We start from the raw sequence: 24,427 nt of genomic DNA, 5'->3' as shown, positions 1-24,427 counted from the left end.
TCCCGCACTCTGACCATGGATAGGGACACTCACAAGTGTGAAATTGCAGTATGTAAGAAGTACTTTTTCCCGAGTGAAACATTTCCCACACTCTAACCATGGATAGGGACACTCGCCCGTGTGAAATTGTGCTATGTAAGAAGTACTTTTTCTTGAGTAAAACATTTCCCGCACTCTAACCATGGATAGGGACACTCGTCCGTGTGAAATTGTGCTGTGTAAGAAGTAAGTTTTTCTGAGTGAAACATTTCCCGCACTCTGAGCATGGATAGGAACACTCACTTATGTCAAATTGTGGTAAGAAGTACTTTTTTCTTAGTGAAACATTTCCTACACATTTATAAAGTTGTGACTTTTCTGGTGTGTAAGAAGGTTTCCTTTCTGAATAAAACATTTCCCACACTCTGAACATATATAGGGACGCTCACCTGTGTGATATTTCTGGTGTGTAAGAAGGTTTGCTTTCTGAATAAAACATTTCCCACACTCTGAACATGAATAGGGACGTTCACCTGTGTGGCTTCTCTGGTGTGTAAGAAGTACGTTTTTCTGAGTGAAACATTTCCCGCACTCTGAACATGAAAAAGGGCGTTCCCCTGTGTGAATTCTCTGATGTGTAAGAAGGTTTCCCTTGTGATTGAAATTTTTCCCGCATTCAGAGCATGAATAGAGATGCTCGCCCTTGTGAGTTCTCTGGTGTCTAAGAAGGTCTCCTTCCAGAATGAAACATTTCCCACACTCTGAACATGGATAGGGACGCTCACCCTTGTGAACTCTCAGGTGTCTAAGAAGGTTTCCTTTTTGAATGAAACATTTACCACACTCTGAACATGGATAGGGAAGCTCACCTGTGTGAATTCTTTGGTGTTTAATAAGGCTCCCTTTCTCTGTGAAACATTTCCCGCACTCTGAACACGAATAGGGACGCTCACCTGTGTGAATTCTCTGATGATTAAGAAGTACTTTTTTCTCCGTGAAACATCTCCCGCACTCTAAACATGGAAAGGGCAGCTCGCCAGTGTGAGTTCTCTGGTGCTTAATAAGGCCTCCTTTCTCAGTGAAACATTTCCCGCACTCTGAACATGAATAGGGACGCTCACCTGTGTGAATTCTCTGATGTTTGAGAAGGCTTCCTTTCTCGATGAAACCTCTCCCGCACTCTGAACAAGAATAGGGACGCTGGCCCGTGTGAATTTTCTCATGTCTAAGGAGGGCTCTGTTTTCTGCGAAAGGTTTCCCACACACTGAACAGGATAATGAATGCTCCTCTGTGTTAACGTCTTTGTGGCTTAAAGAAGATTGGTTTGGAAAAGATGGATCTATGGAAGGGTCGGTATTGGGGGATCTTAGAGTGCCGGTATGGGATTTATCAGAGGATTCCACAGGATTGGAGGGATCCAATGATCCCCGAAAATGGGAAAACACTTCTATATTCTGAGTGGTGGAATATTCTGCAATGGTGCGATCTTCTGCATCACAACTCGGAGGGGAAATTCCATGTTCCTCAGAGGGGTTCTGGACGCAGCTTCTACCTGCAAGAAATAAAAAAATAAAAATAATAATCCGTATGTTTCATACATAACAATCAGGAATCCTACAGCACGTGCGGGAGTAGGACTGAACGTCCCCGGCGTGGGACTGGGGGGCAAATAGAACACAAAAATATCGATACAAAGCAGATAAAAGATACAATACACTTAAAGCGTAACTCCACTTTCCTGGGGGAAATAAAATCAGCAAATAAAAGAAAAAAGACAAAAAAAAAAAAACACAAATATATAAATAAATAAATAAAAATATAATTAAAAAAAATAAAGCGTATAAAAAAAAAAAATGAAAAAGGTGTAACTCTCACGCTATCAACTATAAAATAGAAGGAGGGAATTGGATCCCCTAAAAATTGAGTGCATCTAAAAATAACCCACGCCAGGAGCCCCGCAGGCTAGGAAGATGGCGATTTTAACCTCTTTAGCCCCGGAAGGGTTTTCCCCCTTCCTGACCAGGGGGTATTTTGCGATTCGGCACTGCGTTACTTTAACGGAAAATTGTGCGGTCGTGCGACGCTGTACCCAAATAACACTGATGTCCTTTTTTTCCCCACAAATAGAACTTTCTTTTGGTGGTATTTGATCACCTCTGCGCTTTTTAGATTTTGCGCTATAAACAAAAAAATAGCGATCATTTTGGAAAAAAAAAACAATATTTTCACATTCTGCTATAAAACATTCCCAATAAAAAAATTTTTAAAAATAATTTTTTTATCAGTTTTTGGTAAAAAAAAAAAACCCAAAAAGCGTATTTGGTTTGTGCATAAGTTATAATGTTTACAAACTACGGGATATATTTATGGACTTTTTTTTTTTATTAGTAATGGCGGCGATCAACGATTTTTTTATCGGGACTGTGACATTGCGGCGGACAAATCTGACACTTAGTGACACTTTTTGGGGACCAGTGACATTACTACAGTAATCAGTGCTAAATATTATGCACTGTTACTGTATAAATGACACTGGCATGGAAGGGGATAATACTGGGGGTGATCAAAGGGTTAAATGTAAGCCTAATTGTGCTTACTAACTGTGGGGGTGTTTGTTTACATAGGCAGGCGGCTCTTCTGTCAGTTTCTGTGAACATCACGGGAGGCCGGGAGGGCGATCGTGCCGGCTCCTCCCGCGGTCTGGCTCCCGCTGTGTCTAATCACAGCGGGAGCACAGTTCTGGTGGTGCCCGGGCACTGCCGAGACCCCGTGCACATCATCATGTAGATCTACCTGATTATGCGCAGCCGAGTGGCCCTGCCGCAGTAAATGCTGGGTTGTTTTCTTTAACCACTTGCTGACCAGCCACTTTAGTTTTACGGCGGCAGGTTGGCTCTGTCCTGCAAAACGACGTACCTGTACGCCGCTTCGTGGGGGCGCGCGGGGAGCTTCCAGGGGAAGCTGATCAGCGGGTCCGGCAGCCCCAATTACTGCCGGGCACCCGCGATCGCTCCCCGTGGAGACAGAACGGCGGTCTGGCGTTGTAAACACGGCAGACCGCTTTTCTGTCAGTTATGAACACAGGGATCCTCCTATTTAGGAACACGGGTCTCTGTGTTCATGCCGCAAGCCCATAGTTAGAAAACACCCCCTAGGCTCACATTTAACCCCTGGTGTTAACCCCTTTCCTGCCAGTGTCATTATTACAGTAACAGTGCATATTTCTAGCACTGATTACTGTAGTAATGTCATTGGTCCCCCCAAAAGTGTCAAAAATGACAGTTAGGGGTCCGCTGCCTCTACTAGTAAAAAAAATAAAAAAATAAAAATGACATAAATCTTTCTCCTAGTTTGGAGACACAATAACTTTTGCACAAACCAATCAATATACACTTATTGGGATTTTTTTTTTTTATCAATAATATGCAGCAGAATTCAAATTGGACTAAAATGATAAACTTTATTTTATTGGGAATGTTATATAGCAGAAAGTGAAAAAAAAATAAAAATAAATAATATATATATATATATATATATATATATATATATATATATAGATATGAGTGTGTGTGTGTGTGTTTTTCTCAGACTTACATATAAAACTCTTTTAGTGGGCATTTCTGTTACAAATGTCATTGGAGCTGTCCTCTATCAGGAGAATAGATACTATTGCATGTTGGGCCAATGTACACAAATCAATCAGCAGCAAACACATTTTTAGCTGCTTTCATTGTTTTAGAGGAGTTTATGTCAAACATTGGGTCCATATGTCAATAAAGGTCAACAATAGCTTGACCTTTTGACATATTTGACTTAGGCTGGCCATACATTATACCATTTTCTTACAATTATCTGTACAATTTTCTTTAGATTTACCTTTAACTATGTAATACAAAGGCCTACCTTATAGAATACAATAAAAAGTGTTGTTTAGTTTTGACCTCATATTATATGGATTTTGGTAAATCTAACAGAAAATTGTACAAGAGAATTGAACATGTATGGGCATCCTTATGGCATGTATGATACAACAGTGCCATCTAGAGTTTAAGATAGGAAAATGCTCTCACAAGAAACTGGTGTAGAAAGATAGAGGTAATTAGAAACACCAATGTGGGACTGGCTACCCAAACTTTCCAAATAAAATGCCAGCAGCATAAGCTGAAATGGGGGCTCTATAACAACAAGAAAAGGTATGTTCGGGAGGGCTTATTAACAACAAATCCCTCTACCATATCTACCTCAGCCCACACGTACCAGGTGTGCGGTTCGCTCTGCCTGTCCCCGCCGACTTTGTGTGCCCTCAGCTCCCGGTGAGACTTCATGGGGTCATACCCACTCTCCCCTCCAATTATCATCCAAGACTTATACAAGCATGGGTATGTATGGGGGTTCGCCCCCTTTTCCCTCTCCCTCTTCTCCAATACATATTATCAGCATTGTGCCAATTTCCTTATATGTTTCTTTTTAGATTTTGTTCATCTGCTCCTGATGAGTGGCGATTCGGGCCACAAAACGCGTAGAGCCTATGATGTTCCTAATCCTACTACTATATCATACTATTTGGAATCCCTATTTGCGATACTATGCATACTCCTTGATACTCCATCATATATGGAATCCCACTTTGTTGATCTCTATGCAATTGGACCATGGGACTACTTATTTGGTTCTAATATGTTACAATTTTTTGTATAACATTGTATATGTCATTTGAACTATATGTACCAATAAATATGCCGATTGTGCTCTGCCAGCCTGGTCACGCCTCTCACTCAAAGTCCCAACCTCCCCTTTCCTTCACAACTAACAACAAAGAAGGTCTGTGCCAAAGGGGAACTTCACAGGACCAAAGAAGAAACCTCACCTGGGGATAACGCTAGTGCCTGATTTCCTGCAATTGCTTGTAGCGTAGAGCCTGGGGCCTTGGTTGCCTACAGAGATCGTGAAGCCTCCATAAACCACGCTAAGTGACTCTCTACCCAAATCTGTCCAGCCCTTAGGCGATCTCTGAAAACTCATCTCATCAGGGAAGTCTCTCCTGCCTCTACCTAACCACTGAACATATACTTTCTCAAAAAAAAAATTCATCCTCACACTCATTACCTTTTGTATCACTTGCCCCTCTCTTTTTAGATTGTAAGTTCTTATGAGCAGGGTCCTCCAAACCTTGTATCGAAGTGTTTTTTTAACTGTACTGTCTTCCTTTATATTATAAAGTGCTGCACAAACTCTTATATAAGATTCTGCACTATATAAATCCCGCACAATAATACTGACGTTATATTGAGGAATAAGGACGGACTTTTCATATTGCATACAGTATCCCTACCTCATTTGTTTGGAACACAAGGTTATATTGTGGAATGGAGATAGGTTTTTCATATGCTGTTTGGTATCTCCTTGGTATTTGTTTAGAACTTTATGTTATATTGAAGAATGTAGATGGCCCCTTTATATTTAGTACAGTCATTTGTTGGGAACATGAGGTTATGTTGGGAAATAGAGATAGACCTTTTATGTGGTGTACAGTATCCCCTCATCATTTGTTGGGAACATGAGGTTATCTTGAGGCATGGAGAGCAATATTTTATGTGGTATACATTATCTCCTTGTCATTTGTTGGGAACATGAGGTTATCTTGAGGAAAGGAGATGAACCTTTAACCACTTGCCGACCTCCACACAACTATTTACGTCGGCAGTCAGCCCCTCACAGGCAGCTACGTCGCTAGCCTGTGAGGGTTTTGGGAGCGAGCGCGCGCCACTGCATGCGCGCTCCCGCTCGGTCACGGACCCCCCCGCGCATGTGGGTCCACCGGGCACTCGCGATCGTCCGTGACAGCGGGAGAAAGGCAGGCGGCTAATGTAAACAAAGCCACCTGTCAGTCTCCCCTGTGTAAGAATGGTGATCAAACGGACCGTTGATCACTGTTCTTACACATCAAGCCACAGCCAATCACAGTTAGAAACACGCCCCTAGGGACACACTTAACCCCGCCCTCTCAAAAAAGTTAACCCCTTCACTGCAAGTGTCATTTTTACAGTAACAGTGCATATGTATAGCACTGATTACTGTAGTAATGTCACTGGTACCCCCAAAAGTGTCAAAAATGTCAGTCAAGGGTCTGATCTGTCCGCCGCAATGTCGCAGTCCCACAAAAAAAAAAAACGCAGATCGCCGCCATTAAAAAACAACAAAAATATTTTCCTTTGTTAGTAAACACGATAACGATGTGGAAAAAAAAGGACACCAAAATTTGTTTAGGTACAGCGTCGCACGACCGTGCAATTGTCCGTTAAAGTCACGCAGTGCCGAAATCGCAAAATAGGCCCTGATCAGGAAGGGGGTAAAATCTTCCGGGGTTTAAGTGGTTAATATGGTATAAAGTCATTTGTTGGGAACATTGAGGTTATCTTGAGGAATGGCGATGGACCTTTTGTATGGTGTACAGTGTCCCCTCATCATTTGTTGAGAACATGAGGTTATCTTGAGGAATGGAGAGGGACCTTTTGTACGGTGTGCATTATCTCCTCATTTGTTGGGAACATGAGGTTATCTTGAGGAAAGAAGGAAGGATTGGGAGGCAAGGATTTTTTGGCACAAAAGGTTTCTAAAATTAATTTTTATTTTGTTGAATTCGTATAAAAGCCGGGGAGTACAAACAAAATCTAAAAATTGACCTTACATAAGGCCCAAATACATTTATGTAGCAGTTTACTTAATACTTGTTTCATACAAAGTATACCAAGAAGATTTTGAGACATAAATATAAGTGGATACTTCACATCCAGAGGATCTTAACGAAGGGTGACAGGAATTGAGACTGCCGTCCAACCAGATCAGCTGATGCTGTGTTCATAGATAAATATTCACAATGCTCAACATGTTTCGCCTTTTACAGCTTCATCTGGAGCGTTTTAGTAAGGTACTCTGTATAATATTATAAAACAGGACACACGCATTAGCGTCATTCGTAACTAACGAGGAGGGTATCGTGGATTTCAGAAGGATGGATCATATGGTTGGTAGAAGGTAAAGACCATTGGGATTTCTAAAAACCAAGGGTTAATGAAAACCTGGCTGGCGTCAATAAGCCCAAGTAAAAAGAATTACTGTGGCTTGAGTCCAGACTGTAAACACTAGAGTGGGTGCGTCCATATACTCCTGAATGACTGTCCACAGATCCCTCCCCGGATGGGGAACCGCCACCAATGTATTAAGGATTTGGCACTATTAGTACACTTCTTATATGCTCAGACTGCTGCTATCTGAGTGCATATATCTCCTTCACTATCTTGAGGAAAGGAGATGGATCTTTCATATGGTATAAAGTCATTTGTTGGGAACATGAGGTTATCTTGAGGAATGGAGATGAACCTTTTGTATGGTGTACATTATCCCCTCGTCATTTGTTGGGGACTTTAGGTTATATTAAAGAATGGAGATGTACCTTTCATATGGTATACAGTATCTCTCCGTCATTTGTTGGGAACGTGACACTATATTGAGAAATGGGGATGGACCTTTTATGTGGTATACAGTATCTCCACATCATTTATTGGGAACATGATGTTATATGGCAGAATGGTGATGGACCTTTCATATGGTGTACAGTATTTTCTGGTCATTTGTTGGAAACATGAGGTTATCTTGAGGAATGGAGATGGCCATTTTGTATTGTGTACAGCATCTCCTTGTCATTTGTTGGGAACTCAAGGTTATATTAAAGAATGGAGATGGACCTTTCATATGGTGTACAGTATCCCCTCGACATTTGTTGGGAACATGAGGTTATCTTGAGAAATAGAGAAGAACCTTTCATGTGCTGTACAGTATCTCCTTGTCATTTGTTGAAAGCATGATGTTTTATTGAAGAATTGGGAGGACCTTTCATATTATGTACAGTATATCCTTATCATCTGTTGTGAACATGACGGCATATTAACCACTTAAGCCCCGGAAGATTTTACTCCCTTCCTGACCAGGGTTTTTTTTTGCGATTCGGCACTGCGTGATTTTAACGGACAATTGCGCGGTCGTGCGACGCTGTACCTAAACTAATTTGACGTCTTTTTTTTCCCACAAACAGAGCTTTCTTTTGGTGGTATTTGATCACCTGTGCGATTTTTACTTTTTGCGCTATAAACAAAAAAAGAAGAGCGTCAATTTTGCAAAAATAACAATATTTTTCACATTTTTTTATATGAAATTCCCCAAAAAAAATGTTAAAATCTAAATTTTTTAACATTTTACGCCAATTTGTTTTATGCTACATATGTTTGGTAAAAAAAAAAACGCAAAAAGCGTATTTTGATTGGTTTGCGCTTAAGTTATCGCGTTTACTAACTAAGGGAAAGATTTCTGTCATTTTTGGTGTTTTTTTTTTTTTTTTTAACGCGTAATGGCGGCGATCTGCGATTTTTTTTTTTTTGCGGGACTGCGACATTGCGGCGGACAGATCGGACCCTTGACTGACATTTTTGACACTTTTGGGGTTACCAGTGACATTACTGCAGTAATCAGTGCTATATATATGCACTGTTACTGCAAAATGACACTGGCAGGGAAGGGGTTAACTTTATTGGGGAAGGAGGGGTTAAGTGTGTCCCTAGGGGCGTGCTTCTAACTGTAATTGGACATGGCTACTGGTGTAGGAACAGTGATCAACGTCCTACATAGTAGAACCGTATGATCACTATTCATACACAGGGGAGAATGACAGGCGGCTTTGTTTACATTAGCCGCCTGCCTTTCTCCCTTCACAGCGGACGATCGCGAGTGACCGGCGGACATCAGGTCCAACGGTCACACGCACGGACTTCCCAGGGAACGAGCCGGGGCGGGAATGCGTTCGCCCGCCCGCTATTGGCTCACAAGCAAGTGACAGGCTAGTGACGTACCCATACGTCACTTTGCCTGGTCGGGGCTGACCGCCGCAGTATATGTACTTGCGGCGGTCGGCAACCGGTTAAGGAATAAAAATAGACCTTTCATATGGTGTATAGTATCTCCATTCTATTTGTTGTGTAAAATTTTGATTATTTTGAGGGATGGAGATGGACTTTTGCATATGATGTGTATTATATATACTTTGCCTTTTATGTTTATTACTTACTTGCACTGATATAAAGAGAAGATTCCTTTTGTTTAATTTTCATATTCATCTCAATCTCCTCCATAGACACTTCCTCTTCTTCCTCTTTAATCTTAGCTTTTATGTCTTTCTGTCCTTCATCCTAAACCCCAAGAATGACAGAATACATTTGTTAAAAAGAAAAAAGCAAGAAGAAATTACATAGAAGAATGTCATCACATAGATTAGAATTATATTCGAATTCTTGTTGCTGAGCCCCATCTACCTGATTATTGTGAGGGATGCTGTGACCTTCCGGTGTAGAATCCAGAGGATGGGGACATCTCTCTGGTTGGTTTCTGCTAGTGGATCCATCTGTAAACAACGCAAACAAGGACTGATTACTTGTTTCTATGTATTTATCAGAAAATGGGGGATCTAGGTGGATTCTCCATAATGCTTTCTTTTTCACAATGCAAACCAGATAAAGGATATAATACAACCAAATCACACCAGGTAGCATAGTTTGTGCACTGATGACATTGTTAGGCTAGCCACGCATTTAGATTTCTCTTGTTCAGCTGTCAATATTCCACCCGACACCTACGATTTTCAAACTGAATTTTGTTGAGCTGGTGAGCTGGGTGGTGCCGAAAGGAGCACCAACGCTTCGAAATTCAAGCATTGTAGGAAAAAAACATTGTTGTGTTGGCCCGGGGAGTTGTCTTTAACCTGAAGAAAAATTAGGTCAAGCTTTATGTGCGTGTTCTGTTTTCCTCTGGATCAATTGCCACTTTGATATTTTTTTGGGGTAAATTCAGTAGACATTAGAGCTGCACGATTCTGGCCAAAATGAGAATCACGATTTTTTAGCTTGGAATAAAGATCACGATTCTCTCATGATTCTCTGTGTAACAAAAAAAAATTGGGATAACTTTACTGTTACGTTTTTTTTTTATTCATTAAAGTCTATTAATTGCGTTTGAAAGACTGCTACGCAAATACAGTGTGACATAAAATATTACAACAATCGCCATTTTATTCTGTAGGGTATCTGCTAATAAAATTTATAAAATGTTTGGGGGTTCTAAGTACTTTTCTAGCAAAAAAAATGATTTTAACTTGCAAGCAACAAGTGTCAGAAAAAGGTCCAGTCTTTAAGAGGTTAAACTTCCTTTCTCCCTGGCAGAGGGAAGGAAAAGATACAATGTAATCATTTTGTTTATAGTTACTGGGAGACTTGCTAATAGGGTTTGCAGGGAGCCTTTTTTTTTTTTTTTTTTCCACATCTGTTCTCTCTGCTTCCTATGCAAAGAATCGAGCATATGTCAGGTTTAGATCGTCAGGGGGGTGAATCGAGATCGCGATTTTCATACGATTAATCGTGCAGCTCTAGTAGACATACAGTATCATTTCTCTTATGTAACAATGTAAATACATACTTTATACAGTTCATGGAAATGTTACATGGAAATTGTAACGGATCAACTGGCACCACGACAGGGTACCTTCGTTGATGGATGCTCCTAGTGCTTCCCGAGGGCTCCAAGCACTCAGCCAGACACCATAACCACCGCAGCTTGCTTGGGGTCTCGCCGTCTCCTACCCACCCTGGACCTATGACAAGGCTCCAGGTTCCAGTGGGTGAACCTCTCTTTCCCCAGAGAGTGAAGCAGGAACAGGAACAATCTCTTACAAGAGCTTAGTGATTTTTCAAGGGAGTATGAAGAGCATAGCAATCCCTTGTAGCAGATTCCTCCAATAAGAGACTGGACTCTAGATTGAGGGTGAAGTATGAAGTAGAACTCAAGGTTTAATGGTACAGCTGCTCTTTTATACAGTTTTCCCCCACAAGGTTACCGCCCAGGTGGACCTTATGGGGAACAGGACATGAAATTCACAATCCAATAAAAACAGAGTTTTACACTAGTCACTCCCATACAGTGTACACAATCCCTCCCCTCTGCCTGATTACATTATCATATGCAGATGAAATTTTATACAGAAACAGAATTAACCTGAACTAATTATCTAGCCATCTGGACAGAACAATGTGAGGTCATTAACATTTAACAATGGGACAGGCAGACTTAACACAATCCCCATCCCACCTCAAAACAGACAATAGGACAAGACTGCCAATGACAGTTTGTCCGTCTCCTTCATTGAAGTACATGGAATACACATCTACGTATTGCTATGATTATTTAGGTGTCACAGACTTCATGGCAACAGGCTATAGGTCTCACAGTGTAAAGTGGGATTAAATCTTCGTATTTCTTGAGAGATATTGTTGATAAATATTACTGTCCCATTAGAGGTTATCTAAACCATTTTCTTAGTGTCCCTTAAGTATCTGTCTTTCACTCCCAGTGACGGTTAGTACCATCACATATGTTAATGGTTTCTGTATTTGATGTTTATTACTTACTTGGGTCAATATAAAGAGAAGATTCCTCCTGTTTACTTTTCATGATCATCTCACTCTCCTCCATACAATGCAGAGCTCCACTCACAAACTTCTCTTCTTCTTCCTCTTTCATCTCAGCTTTCATGTCTTTCAGTTTATCATCCTGAATCCAATGACAGAATACATTTGTAAAAAGGAACAAGAAGTTGCATAGAAGAATGTCATCTCGTAGCTTAGAGTACTTTTTGAATTTTAGTTGCTGATTCCCATCTACCTGATCATTGTGAGGGATGCTGTGACCTTTCTGTCTGGAGTCCCGGGAATACGGAGGACAGGGGCATCTCTCTGGTTGGTATCTGTTACTGGATTCATCTGTAGGATGAAGGCACACTGACTAAATACGTTGGGGGAGATTCACTAAAACTGGAAAGTGCAAAATCTGGTGCAACTGTGCATAGAAACCAATCAGTCTCCAGGTTTTATTGTCAAAGCTTAACCACTTGCCGACCGCCACACGACTATTTCCCTCCGGCGGTCAGCCCCTCACAGGCAGAGCGACGTAGTACTACCTTGTTAGCCTGTGAGGGTCTAGGGAGCGAGCGCGCGCCCCCGGAGGCACGCTCCCACGTGGTCACGGACCCCCCCGCGCGTGTGACCGGCGGACCCGATGTCCGCCGGTCACTCAGCGATCGCCGATGCAGAGGGAGAAAGGCAGGCAGCAAATGTAAACAAGCCGCCTGTCATTCTCCCCTGTGTAAGAATAGTGATCATACGGTTCTGCTATGTAGGACCGTTGATCACTGTTCATACACCTCAAGCCACAGCCAATCACAGTTAGAATCACGCCCCTAGGGACACACATAACCCCTTCCTCTCAGAAAAAGTTAACCCCTTCACTGCCAGTGTAATTTTACAGTAACAGTGCATATGTATAGCACTGATTACTGCAGTAATGTCACTGGTACCCCCAAAAGTGTAAAAAATGTCAGTCAAGGATCCGATCTGTCCGCCGCAATGTCGCAGTACCGCAAAAAAAAAAACGCAGATCGCCGCCATTACGCGTTAAAAAAAAAAAAACAACAAAAATGACAAAAATCTTTCCCTTTGTTAGTAAACGCGATAACTTTTGCACAAACCAATCAAAACATGCTTTTTGCGATTTTTTTTTACCAAACATATGTAGCATGAAACAAATTGGCAGAAAATGTTAAAACATTTTGATTTTTACATTTTTTTGGGGGGGAATTTCATATAAAAAAATTTGAAAAATATTATTATTTTTGCAAAATTGTCGCTCTTTTTTTGTTTATAGCACAAAAAGTAAAAATCGCACAGGTGATCAAATACCAACGAAAGAAAGCTCTGTTTGTGGGAAAAAAAGGACGTCAAATTCATTTGGGTACAGCGTCGCATGACCGCGCAATTGTCCGTTAAAATCACGCAGTGCCGAATCGCAAAATAGACCCTGGTCAGGAAGGGGGTAAAATCTTCCGGGGCTTAAGTGGTTAATTGAACAAGCTGAAGTTAGAAGCTGATTGGCTACCATGCAGAGCTGCACCAGATTTTGCACTCTCTAGTTTTAGTAAATCTCCTCCATTGGTTTCCATTTGTTTATCAGATGAAGGATCTTGATGGACCTTCTGTACTGCTCCCTTCTTTACAATAAAGTCTCCTCTTACCCGGTGATGTGAGGGGCGACCGGTTCTCGATCTTGATGTCCTTGTAGAGATCCTTGTGTTCTTCTAAACACTCCTCCATGGCAGATAAAAAGCGATATCCTGACACCTTATAGAATCCTTAGATACGCAATGATATAGGCACCTAGTATCTTCATATCAATGTTGTCAGGCAGTAAGGTGGAGGCACTGTGTTGGGTGATCTGCCGTGAAGAGAGCTGCTTGGTGGTATTGGCTCACCAGTTCTGTTCTTCGCTACTTGATAATCCTGTGTAAAGACAGAAAATAACAAATGTCACTCCTGGACATCCATATTACTCTTCACCTCTCCCGTTAGGTCCATGATTTTCAGAGATGTATAGTAACTAAGAAGAAATACTTCACTACTATATATATATATATATATATATATATATATATATATATAAAGCACAGCACAAAGTGACAGCTCTATATAAATAACAATAATAAATAACCTCTATCTGTGTACATATGATAATACTCTTTCTATAGATAGGAGTGTCCAGCATATTCTGGATATACAAAACATTCCAATGAATATGGAAGAAGATGGACATGACAGGGGTTACTGGGGGTAAACAACAAAATAAAAATAAAATAATAATAATCCTATTACCTCCTCTGCTGCAGGATCCATGAATACTTCCTCCCAGCCTTCCCCTCTTCCAGGACTTCCTCTCTTTGCTTTCCACCGAGAATAAGTGAGATCGCCATCTTGTGGAGAAAATACAAACTGCAGCCCATGTTTTTTCAATACTTGGACAGCTGCCTCCTGACACACCCTTCACTTTTCTTGGGTATACCTTATTTATTTTTATTTATTTATTTCAGGTACTTATATAGCGCTGTCAATTTTTACGCAGCGCTTATGCAAAGAGACAAAACATACAATGAAAAAATATTGATTGTGTATTAAAATTCATAAATACATTATAACATGATTAACCACTTGCCGACTGCCCGCTGCATATATATACTGCGGCAGGCAGGATTGAACTCTGCCACCGTGTTATTTTAACAATTGCGCGGTTGTGCGATGCTGTACCCAAATAAAAATTGATGTCCTTTTTTTTACCCACAAATAGAGCTTCCTTTTGGTGGTATTTGATCACCTCTGCGGTTTTTTAAAATTTGCGCTATAAACAAAAAATGAGCGACAATTTTGAAAAAAACACCATATTTTTTGCTTTCTGCTATAAAACATTCCTAATAAAAAAATGTAAAATATCTAATTTTTTTTATCAGTTTAGGCCAATTGGTATTCTGCTACATATTTTGTGTTAAAAAAAAATCCCAAAAAGCATATTTTAATTGGTTTGTGCAAAAGTTATCGCGTTTACAAACTATGAGTTTGATTTTTGGACTTTTTATTTTTTTTATTTTATTAGTAATGGCGGTGATCAGTGATTTTTATCGGGATTGCGACATTGCGGCGGACAAATCGGACACTAAGTGACACTTTTCGGGGACCAGTGACATTAACCACTTAAGCCCCGGAAGATTTTACCCCCTTCCTGACCAGGGCCTATTTTGCGATTCGGCACTGCGTGACTTTAACGGACAATTGCGCGGTCGTGCGACGCTGTACCCAAACTAATTTGACGTCCTTTTTTTCCCCACAAACAGAGCTTTCTTTTGGTGGTATTTGATCACCTGTGTGACTTTTTGATCATGCACTATAAACAAAAAAAGAAAAAAAGAGCGACAATTTTGCAAAAATAACAATATTTTTCACATTTTTTTATATGAAATTCCCCCCCAAAAAATGTAAAAATCAAAATAACATTTTAAGCCAATTTGTTTCATGCTACATATTTTTGGTAAAAAAAATTGCAAAAAGCATATTTTGATTGGTTTACGCCAAAGTTATTGCGTTTACTAACTAAGGGAAAGATTTTTGTCATTTTTGTTTTTTTTAACGCGTAATGGCAGCAATCTGCGATTTTTTTTGCTGTACTGCGACATTGCGGCGGACAGATCAGACCCTTGACTGACATTTTTGACGCTTTTAGGGTTACCAGTGACCTTGCTACAGTAATCAGTGCTATACATATGCACTGTTACTGTAAAAATGACACTGGCAGTGAAGGGGTTAACTTTTTTTTGAGAGGGAGGGGTTAAGTGTGTCCCTAGGGGCGTGCTTCTACTGTGATTGGTTGTGGCTTGAGTTGTAAGAACAGTGATCAACGGTTCTAAATAGCAGAACCGTATGATCACTATTCTTACACAGGGGAGAATGACAGGGGGCTTTGTTTACATTAGCCGCCTGCCTTTCTCCCGGTGTAACGGACAATCGCAAGTGCCCGGTGGACATCGGGTCCGCCGGGCACACGCGCGGGGGGTCCGTGACCGAGCGGGAGCGTGCATCCGGCGGTGGGCACTCGCTCCCCAGAGCCTCACAGGCTAGTGACGTACCCCTACGTCACTTTGCCTGTGAGGGGCTGACTGCCGCCGTATATAGTCGGGCGGCAGTCAGCAAGTGGTTAATACAGTGATCAGTGCTAAATAATATGCACTGTTACTGTATAAATTACACTGGCAGGGAAGGGGTTAACATCAGTGGGGTGATCAAGGGGTTAAATGTGTTCCCTAGATGTGCTTACTAACTGTGTGGGGGACGGATTGAACAGAGGCACAGAGAAATTGGTGATGCAGCTTAGCTGAGCCACACAATCTTTTCCTGCCTCTCTGACAGGAGAGCCGTCTTACATTGTTTACATTCCAGACGGCTCTCCTGTCAGTTTTGCTGAAGATCGCGGGAGGCTGGGGGCGATCGAGCCCGCTCCTCCCGCTGTGTCTAGTCAAACCGTGAGTGCGACTTGCGCCGCCAAAACAGCGTGCACATAATCACGTAGATCTACGTGATTACGGGCAGCAGAGCTGCCCTGCTGAGTAAATCTGCGTGGGGCGGTGGGCAAGTGGTTAAAGACCCTCTTTGATGACGCCCCATGGGAGGGGCAAAACGCGTCGATGCAGATTCCGGTTCCTCAGTGACGTCATGTGCGATTAGCAGTGGAACGCACCCAGAAGTTCGCACGCCACTCAGTTCTCCACATTAAGCGAACTGAACGGCTGCCCTTCTCTGCACTGTATAAGATATGAATTGCAGTTTTTTTTATCTGGAACACTGCAGTATAAGTTCTCTGGTAGGTCCAAGTTCAGTTGACTTTCACTGGATACTTGCTTGTTTGATACACGGCAATCGATTTAATATCTTCTTCACTTTGAGATTTCACATGATTTATTTGCTCTGCTTTTTTTAGTAGTGCTGAAGGTGTTTCAATTAAGGGGTTTTACACTCTAATTTATATATAGGCACCTTTTTAATTCAACTGAGATATACTTGTCACTGAGATTTTTTGTGCACATCACTAAATGGAGGCATATTTATCACTGATATTGTTTTTGTGCACATATATGTTGTCATTTTATAGTATTTGTACATTGATATCATGTCCCCTCTCAATCGTCTCTTCTCCAGAGAGAATAAGTTCAGTGCTTGTAGTCTTTCCTCATAGCTGATGTCCTCCATTCCCCTAATTATGTTTGTTGCCCTTCTCTGGACTTTCTCCAATTCCAGCACATCCTTCCTGAGGACCGGTGTCCAGAACTGGACAGCTTACTCCAGATGTGGCCGGACCAGAGTCTTGTAGAGCAGTGGTTCCCAACTCCGGTCCTCGGGACCCACCAACAGGCCAGGTTTGCAAGATAACTAAATTACATCACAGGTGATCTAATTTGCTGCTCAGTGATTGCAGTATTCTAGTCTGCATCCCCCAAGGTAATACTTAAAATCTGGCCTGTTAGTGGGTCCCGAGGACCGGAATTGAGAACCACTGTTGTAGAGTGTGAGAATTATCAGTTTATCTCTGGAGTGAATCCCCTTTTTTTATACATGCCAATATTCTATTGGCTTTGCTTGCAGCAGCTTGGCATTGGATGCCATTGCTACGCTTGTTGTCTACTAGGACCCCCAGGTCCTTTTTCCATCTTAGATTCAACCAGAGATTCTCCCCTAGCGAGTAACTTGTGTTTGTATTTCTGGCACCCAAGTGCATTACCTTACATTTTTCTACATTAAACCTCATTTGCCATGTAGTCGCCCACCCCATTATTTTGTTCAGGTCCGCTTGTAAGGTTACCATGTCATATATAGAAGATATTGGCCTGCTTAGCTTAGTATCGTCCACAAATACTGAGATTGTACCGGATATTCCATCCTCTAGATTGTTTATGAATAAATTAAACAGGATTGGTCCCAGGACGGATCCTTGGGGGAACCCCCCATTTCCACACCCGACCAATCCAAGTACTCCCCATTAATCACCATCCTCTGGACTCGCCCCTGAAGCCAGTTTCCAATCCAAGTACTCACCCTATGGTCCATACCTTCTTTCCCTAGTTTGTACAGTAAGCGTTGGTGGGGAACTGTGTTAAATGCCTTTGCAAAGCCCAGATACACCACATCCACAGGCCTTCCTTTATCTATATGGCAGCTCACTTCATCATAGAAGGTTAATAAATCGGTCTAGCAGGAACGATTTTTCATGAATCCATGCTGATTACTACTGATGATATTGTTTTTATTATTAAAATCTTGTATATAGTCCCTTATCATCCCCTCCAATATCTGGTAGACTATTGATGTTAGGCTGATGTTGGAATGCATAGCGCATACGCAGTAAGCAATTGTGTTTTCAAATGTCACTTCCGTTGTATTTTCTGATGGGTAGCGGTATTCTGATAAAACACCGGTGCCCAGAGCTGGAGGGCATACTCAAGATACTCAAGTGGCCGGACCAGAGTCTTGTAGAGTGGGAGAATTATTATCTCTGGAGTGAATCCCCTTTTTTTTTGCATGCCAATATTCTATTGGCTTTGTTTGCAGCAGCTTGGCATTGCATGCCAATGTTAAGCTTGTTGTCTACCAGGACCCCCAGGTCCCTTTTCCATCTTAGTTTCACCCAGAGGTTCTCCCCCACTTGCGTTCGTATTTCTTGCACCCAAGTGCATTACCTTACATTTTTCAACATTGAACCTCATCTGCCATGTAGTTGCCCACCCTGTTATTTTGTTCAGGTCCTCTTGTAAGGTTACCACATCCTGTATAGAAGATATTGGCCTGCTTAGCTTAGTATTGTCCGACAATACCGAGATTGTGCTGGATATCCCCTCCTCTAGGTCGTTTATGAAAAAATTAACCAGGATTGGTCCCAGGACAAATCTTTGGGAGACCCAACTTTCCACACCCAACCAATCCAAGTACTCCCCATTTATCACCACCCTCTGAACTCTCCCCTGGAGCCAGTTCTCTATCCAGGTACTCACCTTATGGTCCATACCTACCTTCCTTAGTTTGTACAGTAAGCTTTGTGGGGAATGGTGTCAAATGCCTTTGCAAAGTCCAGATACACCACATCCACAGGCTTACCTTTATCTAGGTGGCGGCTCACTTCTTCATAGAAGGTTAATAGATTGGTCTGGCAAGAATGATTTTTCATGAATCCATGCTGATTACTACTGATGATATTGTTTTTATTAGTAAAATCTTGTATATAGTCCCTTATCATCCCCTCCAATATCTGGTGGACTATTGATGTTAGGCTGATGTTGGAATGCATAGCGCATACGCAGTAAGCAATTGTGTTCTTAAACGTCACTTCCGTTGTATTTTCTGATGGGTAGTGGTATTCTGATAGAACACCGCTGTCCAGAGCTGGACAGCATACTAGACATGTGGCCGGACCAGAGTCTTTAAGAGAGGTAGAATTATCATTTTATCTCTGGAGTGAATCACCTTTTTATACATGCCAATATTCTATTGGCTTTGCTTGCAGCAGCTTGGCATGGCATGCCACTGCTAAGCTTGTTGTCTACTTGGACCCCCAGGTCCTTTTTCCATCTCGGTTTCACCCAGAGGTTCTCTCCCCACTAGCGAGTAACTTGCGTTCGTATTTCTGGCACCCAAATGCATTACCTTACATTTTTCAACATTGAACCTCATTTGCCATATAGTCGCCCATCCCATTATTTTTTTCAGGTCTGCTTGTAAGGTTACCACTTACCACGTCATGTATAGAAGATATTGGCCTGCTTAGCTTAGTATCGTTCGCAAAAACCAAGATTGTGCTGGTTATCCCATCCTCTAGATCATTTATGAATAAATTAAACAGGATTGGTCCCAGCACAGATCTTTAGGGGACCCCACTTTCCACACTCGACCAATCTGAGTACTCCCTATTTATCACCACCCTCTGGACTCGCCCCTGGAGCCAGTTCTCTATCCAGGTACTCACCCTATGGTCCATACCTACCTTCCTTAGTTTGTACAATAAGCGTTTGTAGGGAACGGTGTCAAAGGCCTTTGCAAAATCCAGATACACCACATCCACAGGCTTACCTTTATCTAGACGGTAGCTCACTTCTTCATAGAAGGTTAACAGATTGGTCTGGCAGAAACGATTCTTCCTTAATCCATGCTGATTACTACTGACGATATTGTTTTTATTACTAAAGTCTTGTATATAGTCTCTTATCCCCTCCAATAGCTTGCAGACTATTGATGTTAGGCTGATGTTGGAACACATAGTGCATGCGCAATTGTGTTCGCAACGTCACTTCCATTGCTTTTTCTGATGGGTAGCGGTATTCTGATAGAACACCGGGGCCCAGAACTGGACAGCATACTCCACATGCGGCCGGACCAGAGTCTTGTAGAGTGGGAGAATTATCGTTTTATCCCTGGAGTGATATTACCAGAAAATTATCTCTGGTAATGGAAATTGCAGATTTAATCAGGGTATTTATAGATATAGAACCATAGTAAATGTTATTTTAGAAGGTAACAATGTTATTTAGTGCAGCCTTTTTCAACCAGGGTGCCCAGTCACCCTGGAGTGTCTTGAGGTTTCTTCAGGGGTGCCTTGGCAAAATGCCTAAAAATTGCCCCAAAACTGTTTACAAGCCGGTGGGTGGATGAAAACTGCCTTTTAGTTACACAAAGCGAAAGGTTTTCATTGTTCACTATTACAACCTTCTAACTGCCACCCTACTAACGCCCAATGACCTCATCGGTTAATAAGGAGGATGTCAATTGCCCTCATATCATTCTTCAGAGGCGTAACTAGAACCTTCAGGGCCCCAGTGCAAGAAACCATGAAGGGCCCCCCAGACCCCTTCCCTTCAAGCCTGGGGCTCTTCCCACTGATCCTGGGGCCCTTTACTCTCATTGTGGGGCCCTTTATTACGGTCCCACAGTGGGACCCTTTCACAAGTTCTGCAGTGGACCCCCTTCCTGCCATCTTGGGGCCTCCCCACGGTGGTGGAATGCCAGGGCCCGGTCGCAAGTGTGACCTTTACGATCCTGGAAGTTCACCCACTGGTGTCAGTCTTTTTTTTTTTGGTATTTTAATTGTATTTTTTTTTATCAATTTATTTGATTTTTTTTACAATGTCACTGATGATGACTCTGTCCATTCAGAAAAGGAAGGAGCTGGTAAATGACATATTTACCGACCCCTTCCTGGTTCTCTATTGTGAAACATCCCCTGCAGCAGCCAGCAGGAGAGGGGAGGGAGCACAGTGGGGAGGGGGGGGCAGCACAGTGGGGGGACAAGGGGGGGCAGCACAGTGGGAAGATCAGGGGAGCACAGTGGGGGGACAAGGGGGGGCATAACAGTGGGGGGACAAGGGGGGCATAATAGTGGGGGGACAAGGGGGGCATAACAGTGGGGGGGCAAAACAGTGGGGGGACAAGGGGGGCATAACAGTGGGGGGACCAGGGGAGCACAGTGGGGGGACAAGGGGGGCATAACAGTGGGGGGACCAGGGGAGCACAGTGGGGGGACAAGGGGGGCAGCACAGTGGGGGGACAAGGGGGGAAAAACAGTGGGGGGACAAGGGGGGCATAATAGTGGGGGGGACAAGGGGGGCATAATAGTGGGGGGACAAGGGGGGCATAACAGTGGGGGGCAAAACAGTGGGGGGACAAGGGGGGCATAACAGTGGGGGGACCAGGGGAGCACAGTGGGGGGACAAGGGGGGGCATAACAGTGGGGGGACAAGGGGGGCATAATAGTGGGGGGACAAGGGGGGCATAACAGTGGGGGGGCAAAACAGTGGGGGGACAAGGGGGGCATAACAGTGGGGGGACCAGGGGAGCACAGTGGGGGACAAGGGGGGCATAACAGTGGGGGGACCAGGGGAGCACAGTGGGGGGACAAGGGGGGCAGCACAGTGGGGGGACAAGGGGGGAAAAACAGTGGGGGGACAAGGGGGGCATGATAGTGGGGGGGACAAGGGGGGCAGCACAGTGGGAAGATCAGGGGAGCACAGTGGGGGGACAAGGGGGGCATAACAGTGGGGGGACAAGGGGGGCAGCAGTGGGAAGATCAGGGGAGCACAGTGGGGGGACAAGGGGGGGCATAACAGTGGGGGGACAAGGGGGGCATAATAGTGGGGGGACAAGGGGGGCATAACAGTGGGGGGGCAAGGGGGCATAACAGTGGGGGGACAAGGGGGGCATAACAGTGGGGGGACCAGGGGAGCACAGTGGGGGGACAAGGGGGGCATAACAGTGGGGGGACCAGGGGAGCACAGTGGGGGGACAAGGGGGGCAGCACAGTGGGAAGATCAGGGGAGCACAGTGGGGGGACAAGGGGGGAAAAACAGTGGGGGGACAAGGGGGGCATAATAGTGGGGGGGACAAGGGGGCAGCACAGTGGGAAGATCAGGGGAGCACAGTGGGGGGACAAGGGGGGCATAACAGTAGGGGGACAAGGGGGGCAGCACAGTGGGAAGATCAGGGGAGCACAGTGGGGGGACAAGGGGGGCATAACAGTGGGAAGATCAGGGGAGCACAGTGGGGGGACAAGGGGGGCATAACAGTGGGGGGACAAGGGGGGCATAATAGTGGGGGGACAAGGGGGGCAGCACAGTGGGGGGACAAGGGGGGCATAACAGTGGGGGGACCAGGGGAGCACAGTGGGGGGACAAGTGGGGCATAACAGTGGGGGGACAAGGGGGGCATAACAGTGGGGGGACAAGGGGGGCACAGTGGGGGGACAAGGGGGGGATAACAGTGGGGGGACAAGGGGGGCAGCACAGTGGGGAGACCAGGGGAGCACACAGGGGCCCAGAGACAGCAGAACACAAGTGAACTGGATAGTGGCGGGGGCAGCATACAGAGGAACCAATCTCCTCCATTTTCCTCCTGCAGCTACAGGAGGAAAAAGGAGGTCAGTGATTTCTCTACAGGCTGCCCCCACCCCCCTCCTATCCAGGTGTACAGGGGAGCCGCACAGACCCCCTGGAGCATGGGGTCCGGTTGCAATTGCAACCCCTGCAACCCCTGTAGTTACGCCCCTGTCCTTCTTATTTGACCCTCCCTTTCCTCTCCCCGTCAGCTTTGGGGGGTCTCATTAGCTAAGTAATGTTGAAAAACTGAGGGAGAAGAGAAACATTGGCATACTAGTCAGTACCAGTTTGCAAAACTGTATTTGCTGTGGAAGAATAAATCGTCGTCGAGCGTCCTATGTTGCAGCATGATGTAAAACAATCAGAATAGTTTTTACAATTTAGAATGGGGGGTGCCCTGACTGAAAATAGGCTGAGAAACCCTGATTTAGAGATCAGCAGTGATTCTTCCATTCCTCCTCTATGAGGGGAGTGAGTCCTCTGAATGGTCAGCTTTATATAGGCTGCCTAATGCTCCACATATGTAACCCAGGTCATGATAATGGTCTCCTATACCCCCCTGGGCTCTCCTCACACCCTCCACCCTGAGCTGAGAGGGGGGATTCAGCTCTAGACTACAAGTCCCAGAATGCAGCAGGGCCGCCATTTCCGGCCGGTGACGTCACACAGCGGGCATTGTGACGTCGGGAGGACTAGACGTTCTACGGGCAGCCCGAGCTTCATGTGAGTAATGTGCATCTCCCGGGGGAAGATGCAGGGAGGGAGGGGGGAGCACCTAGCTCTGGGACGGGGGGAATAGGAGGCGCTGGGGGTGTTGTGCGCCCTGAATATAGCTCCCCCGAGTGACGTTCTGCGGTGGGTGCCCTTTGCATATTGGTTCCTCCTGGTGTTGTTCCACCCTTAATAAGGTTCCTGCATGGCGGCTGGTTGAGGGTGGAGAATATCTTTTCCTCTCTGCTCCTCCAGAGAGTGGGGCAACCTTCATTAGCTTCCCCTATATAACATGTTCCCCCCCCGGGGACTGCAGTGTGCCTGTTTATTAAACCCCCTCACCACCACAATAGTGAGGGTGTGCTGGGGAATGGGTTCCCCCCCATACAATAGCTGTGGATTCATTGGTTCCTTCTGGCACTGATTTGCCTTATAGTTCCCTCCTTAGGGGAAGGGGTGCCTTTAACCCCTTCATGACTGGGGGCTCACAACAACCCTTCACTCCCCCAGACCCTATTTTGCGACTTTGACCTGTGTTAGCGTAACTTTACCTCTCACCCTCAACAAAGTGTACCCAGGTGGGTTACACCGCTTTCGTTTCGTGGTAACCGATAACTGGGCCCAGTATATCGTAAAAATAAATAAAAAATAAATCATAAATGTGGCTGTATATTTTTATGCCCCGCCATCAAAGAAACAAATTCTCCTACTCATGGCGAGTAACTTAGACGCGATAACTTTTGCACAAACCAATCTGTGGGTAATCAAGGGGTTAAATGTATGCCTAGGGGGTGTTTCTAACTGGGGGGGGGCGTGGCTTGTGGAATGACCATAGAGACCTGTGATCCTATATAGAAGGATCACAGGCGCTCTGTGATCATTCTAGGGAGAAGAACGGTTAGATGTGTTTACAACAACCGACCCGTCCTTCTCTCTCAACGGGAAGCGGCCACCGGCCCCGTGCATCAGCTTCCTCATTGACGAGGAAGGAGGGTTAAACCTTCCGGAGCTGAAGTGGTTAATGTCAGTGTGTTTAGGTACAAAAACAAAAATGTGCACTATTGTTTCTTATGCCCCGTACACACATAGCGATCGTCGGCCGAACGATCGGCCGTCTTTTGTCCAGGGCTGTCTTGTCTGTTGAAAAGTGCAAAAGACTGCACACTAATTTTGTCCGCCGACTACAGCCGACTGCAGAAGTGATGTCATGTGATGGTTAACTTTCCTGTGTTTTTTCTTTTCTGAGCATGCCCAGTCTTGCAAATCTGCTGTCTGTCGGCCGAATTCTGTACTGACTGGCGAACAATCGGCCGCTCTGGTGTCGGCATACAAAAATTTTAATGCTTGCACGACAGATT

General features: G+C 44.1%; 2 protein-coding genes across 3 annotated transcripts in view; one reads left to right on the top strand and one right to left on the bottom strand.

Annotated features, from left to right (window-relative positions):
- Window positions 1-303: 303 nt before the first annotated feature.
- Window positions 304-13,815, bottom strand: LOC309564349 (uncharacterized protein). The gene is made up of 7 exons (XM_082268975.1): window positions 13,780-13,815; window positions 13,146-13,410; window positions 11,741-11,838; window positions 11,488-11,629; window positions 9,343-9,431; window positions 9,099-9,219; window positions 304-1,532 (listed from the first exon to the last, which is right to left on the bottom strand). The coding sequence occupies exons 2-7, from the start codon at window positions 13,222-13,224 to the stop codon at window positions 331-333; spliced, it is 1,731 nt and encodes a 576-aa protein (XP_082125101.1). The 5' UTR covers window positions 13,225-13,410; window positions 13,780-13,815; the 3' UTR covers window positions 304-330.
- Window positions 13,816-23,018: 9,203 nt separating this feature from the next.
- The window catches only part of LOC309562672 (uncharacterized protein), a 28,542-nt gene continuing 27,133 nt past the window's right edge, over window positions 23,019-24,427 (top strand). For both annotated transcript variants that reach the window (XM_082266951.1, XM_082266950.1), the window contains exon 1: window positions 23,019-23,081. The gene's annotated coding sequence lies outside the window, so the exon portion shown is untranslated. The remainder of the gene's footprint in view (window positions 23,082-24,427) is intronic.

The sequence above is a fragment of the Pelophylax lessonae genome, assembly GCF_965119305.1.
Source record: "Pelophylax lessonae genome assembly, chromosome: 9".
Lineage (NCBI taxonomy): Eukaryota > Metazoa > Chordata > Amphibia > Anura > Ranidae > Pelophylax > Pelophylax lessonae.
Note: the sequence above shows the minus strand (reverse complement) of the source record. Positions and strands in the feature narration are given on the sequence as shown.

Excerpts from the sequence above, each read along its gene's own strand:
- LOC309564349 (XM_082268975.1), bottom strand. The coding sequence starts at position 13,224 with ATGGAGGAGTGTTTAGAAGAACACAAGGATCTCTACAAGGACATCAAG. Across the intron at positions 11,839-13,145 it reads GTCGCCCCTCACATCACCGG|ATGAATCCAGTAACAGATAC; the intron begins GTAAGAGGAGAC and ends TTCATCCTACAG. Across the intron at positions 9,432-11,487 it reads TTCTCTTTATATTGACCCAA|ATGGATCCACTAGCAGAAAC; the intron begins GTAAGTAATAAA and ends CGTTGTTTACAG.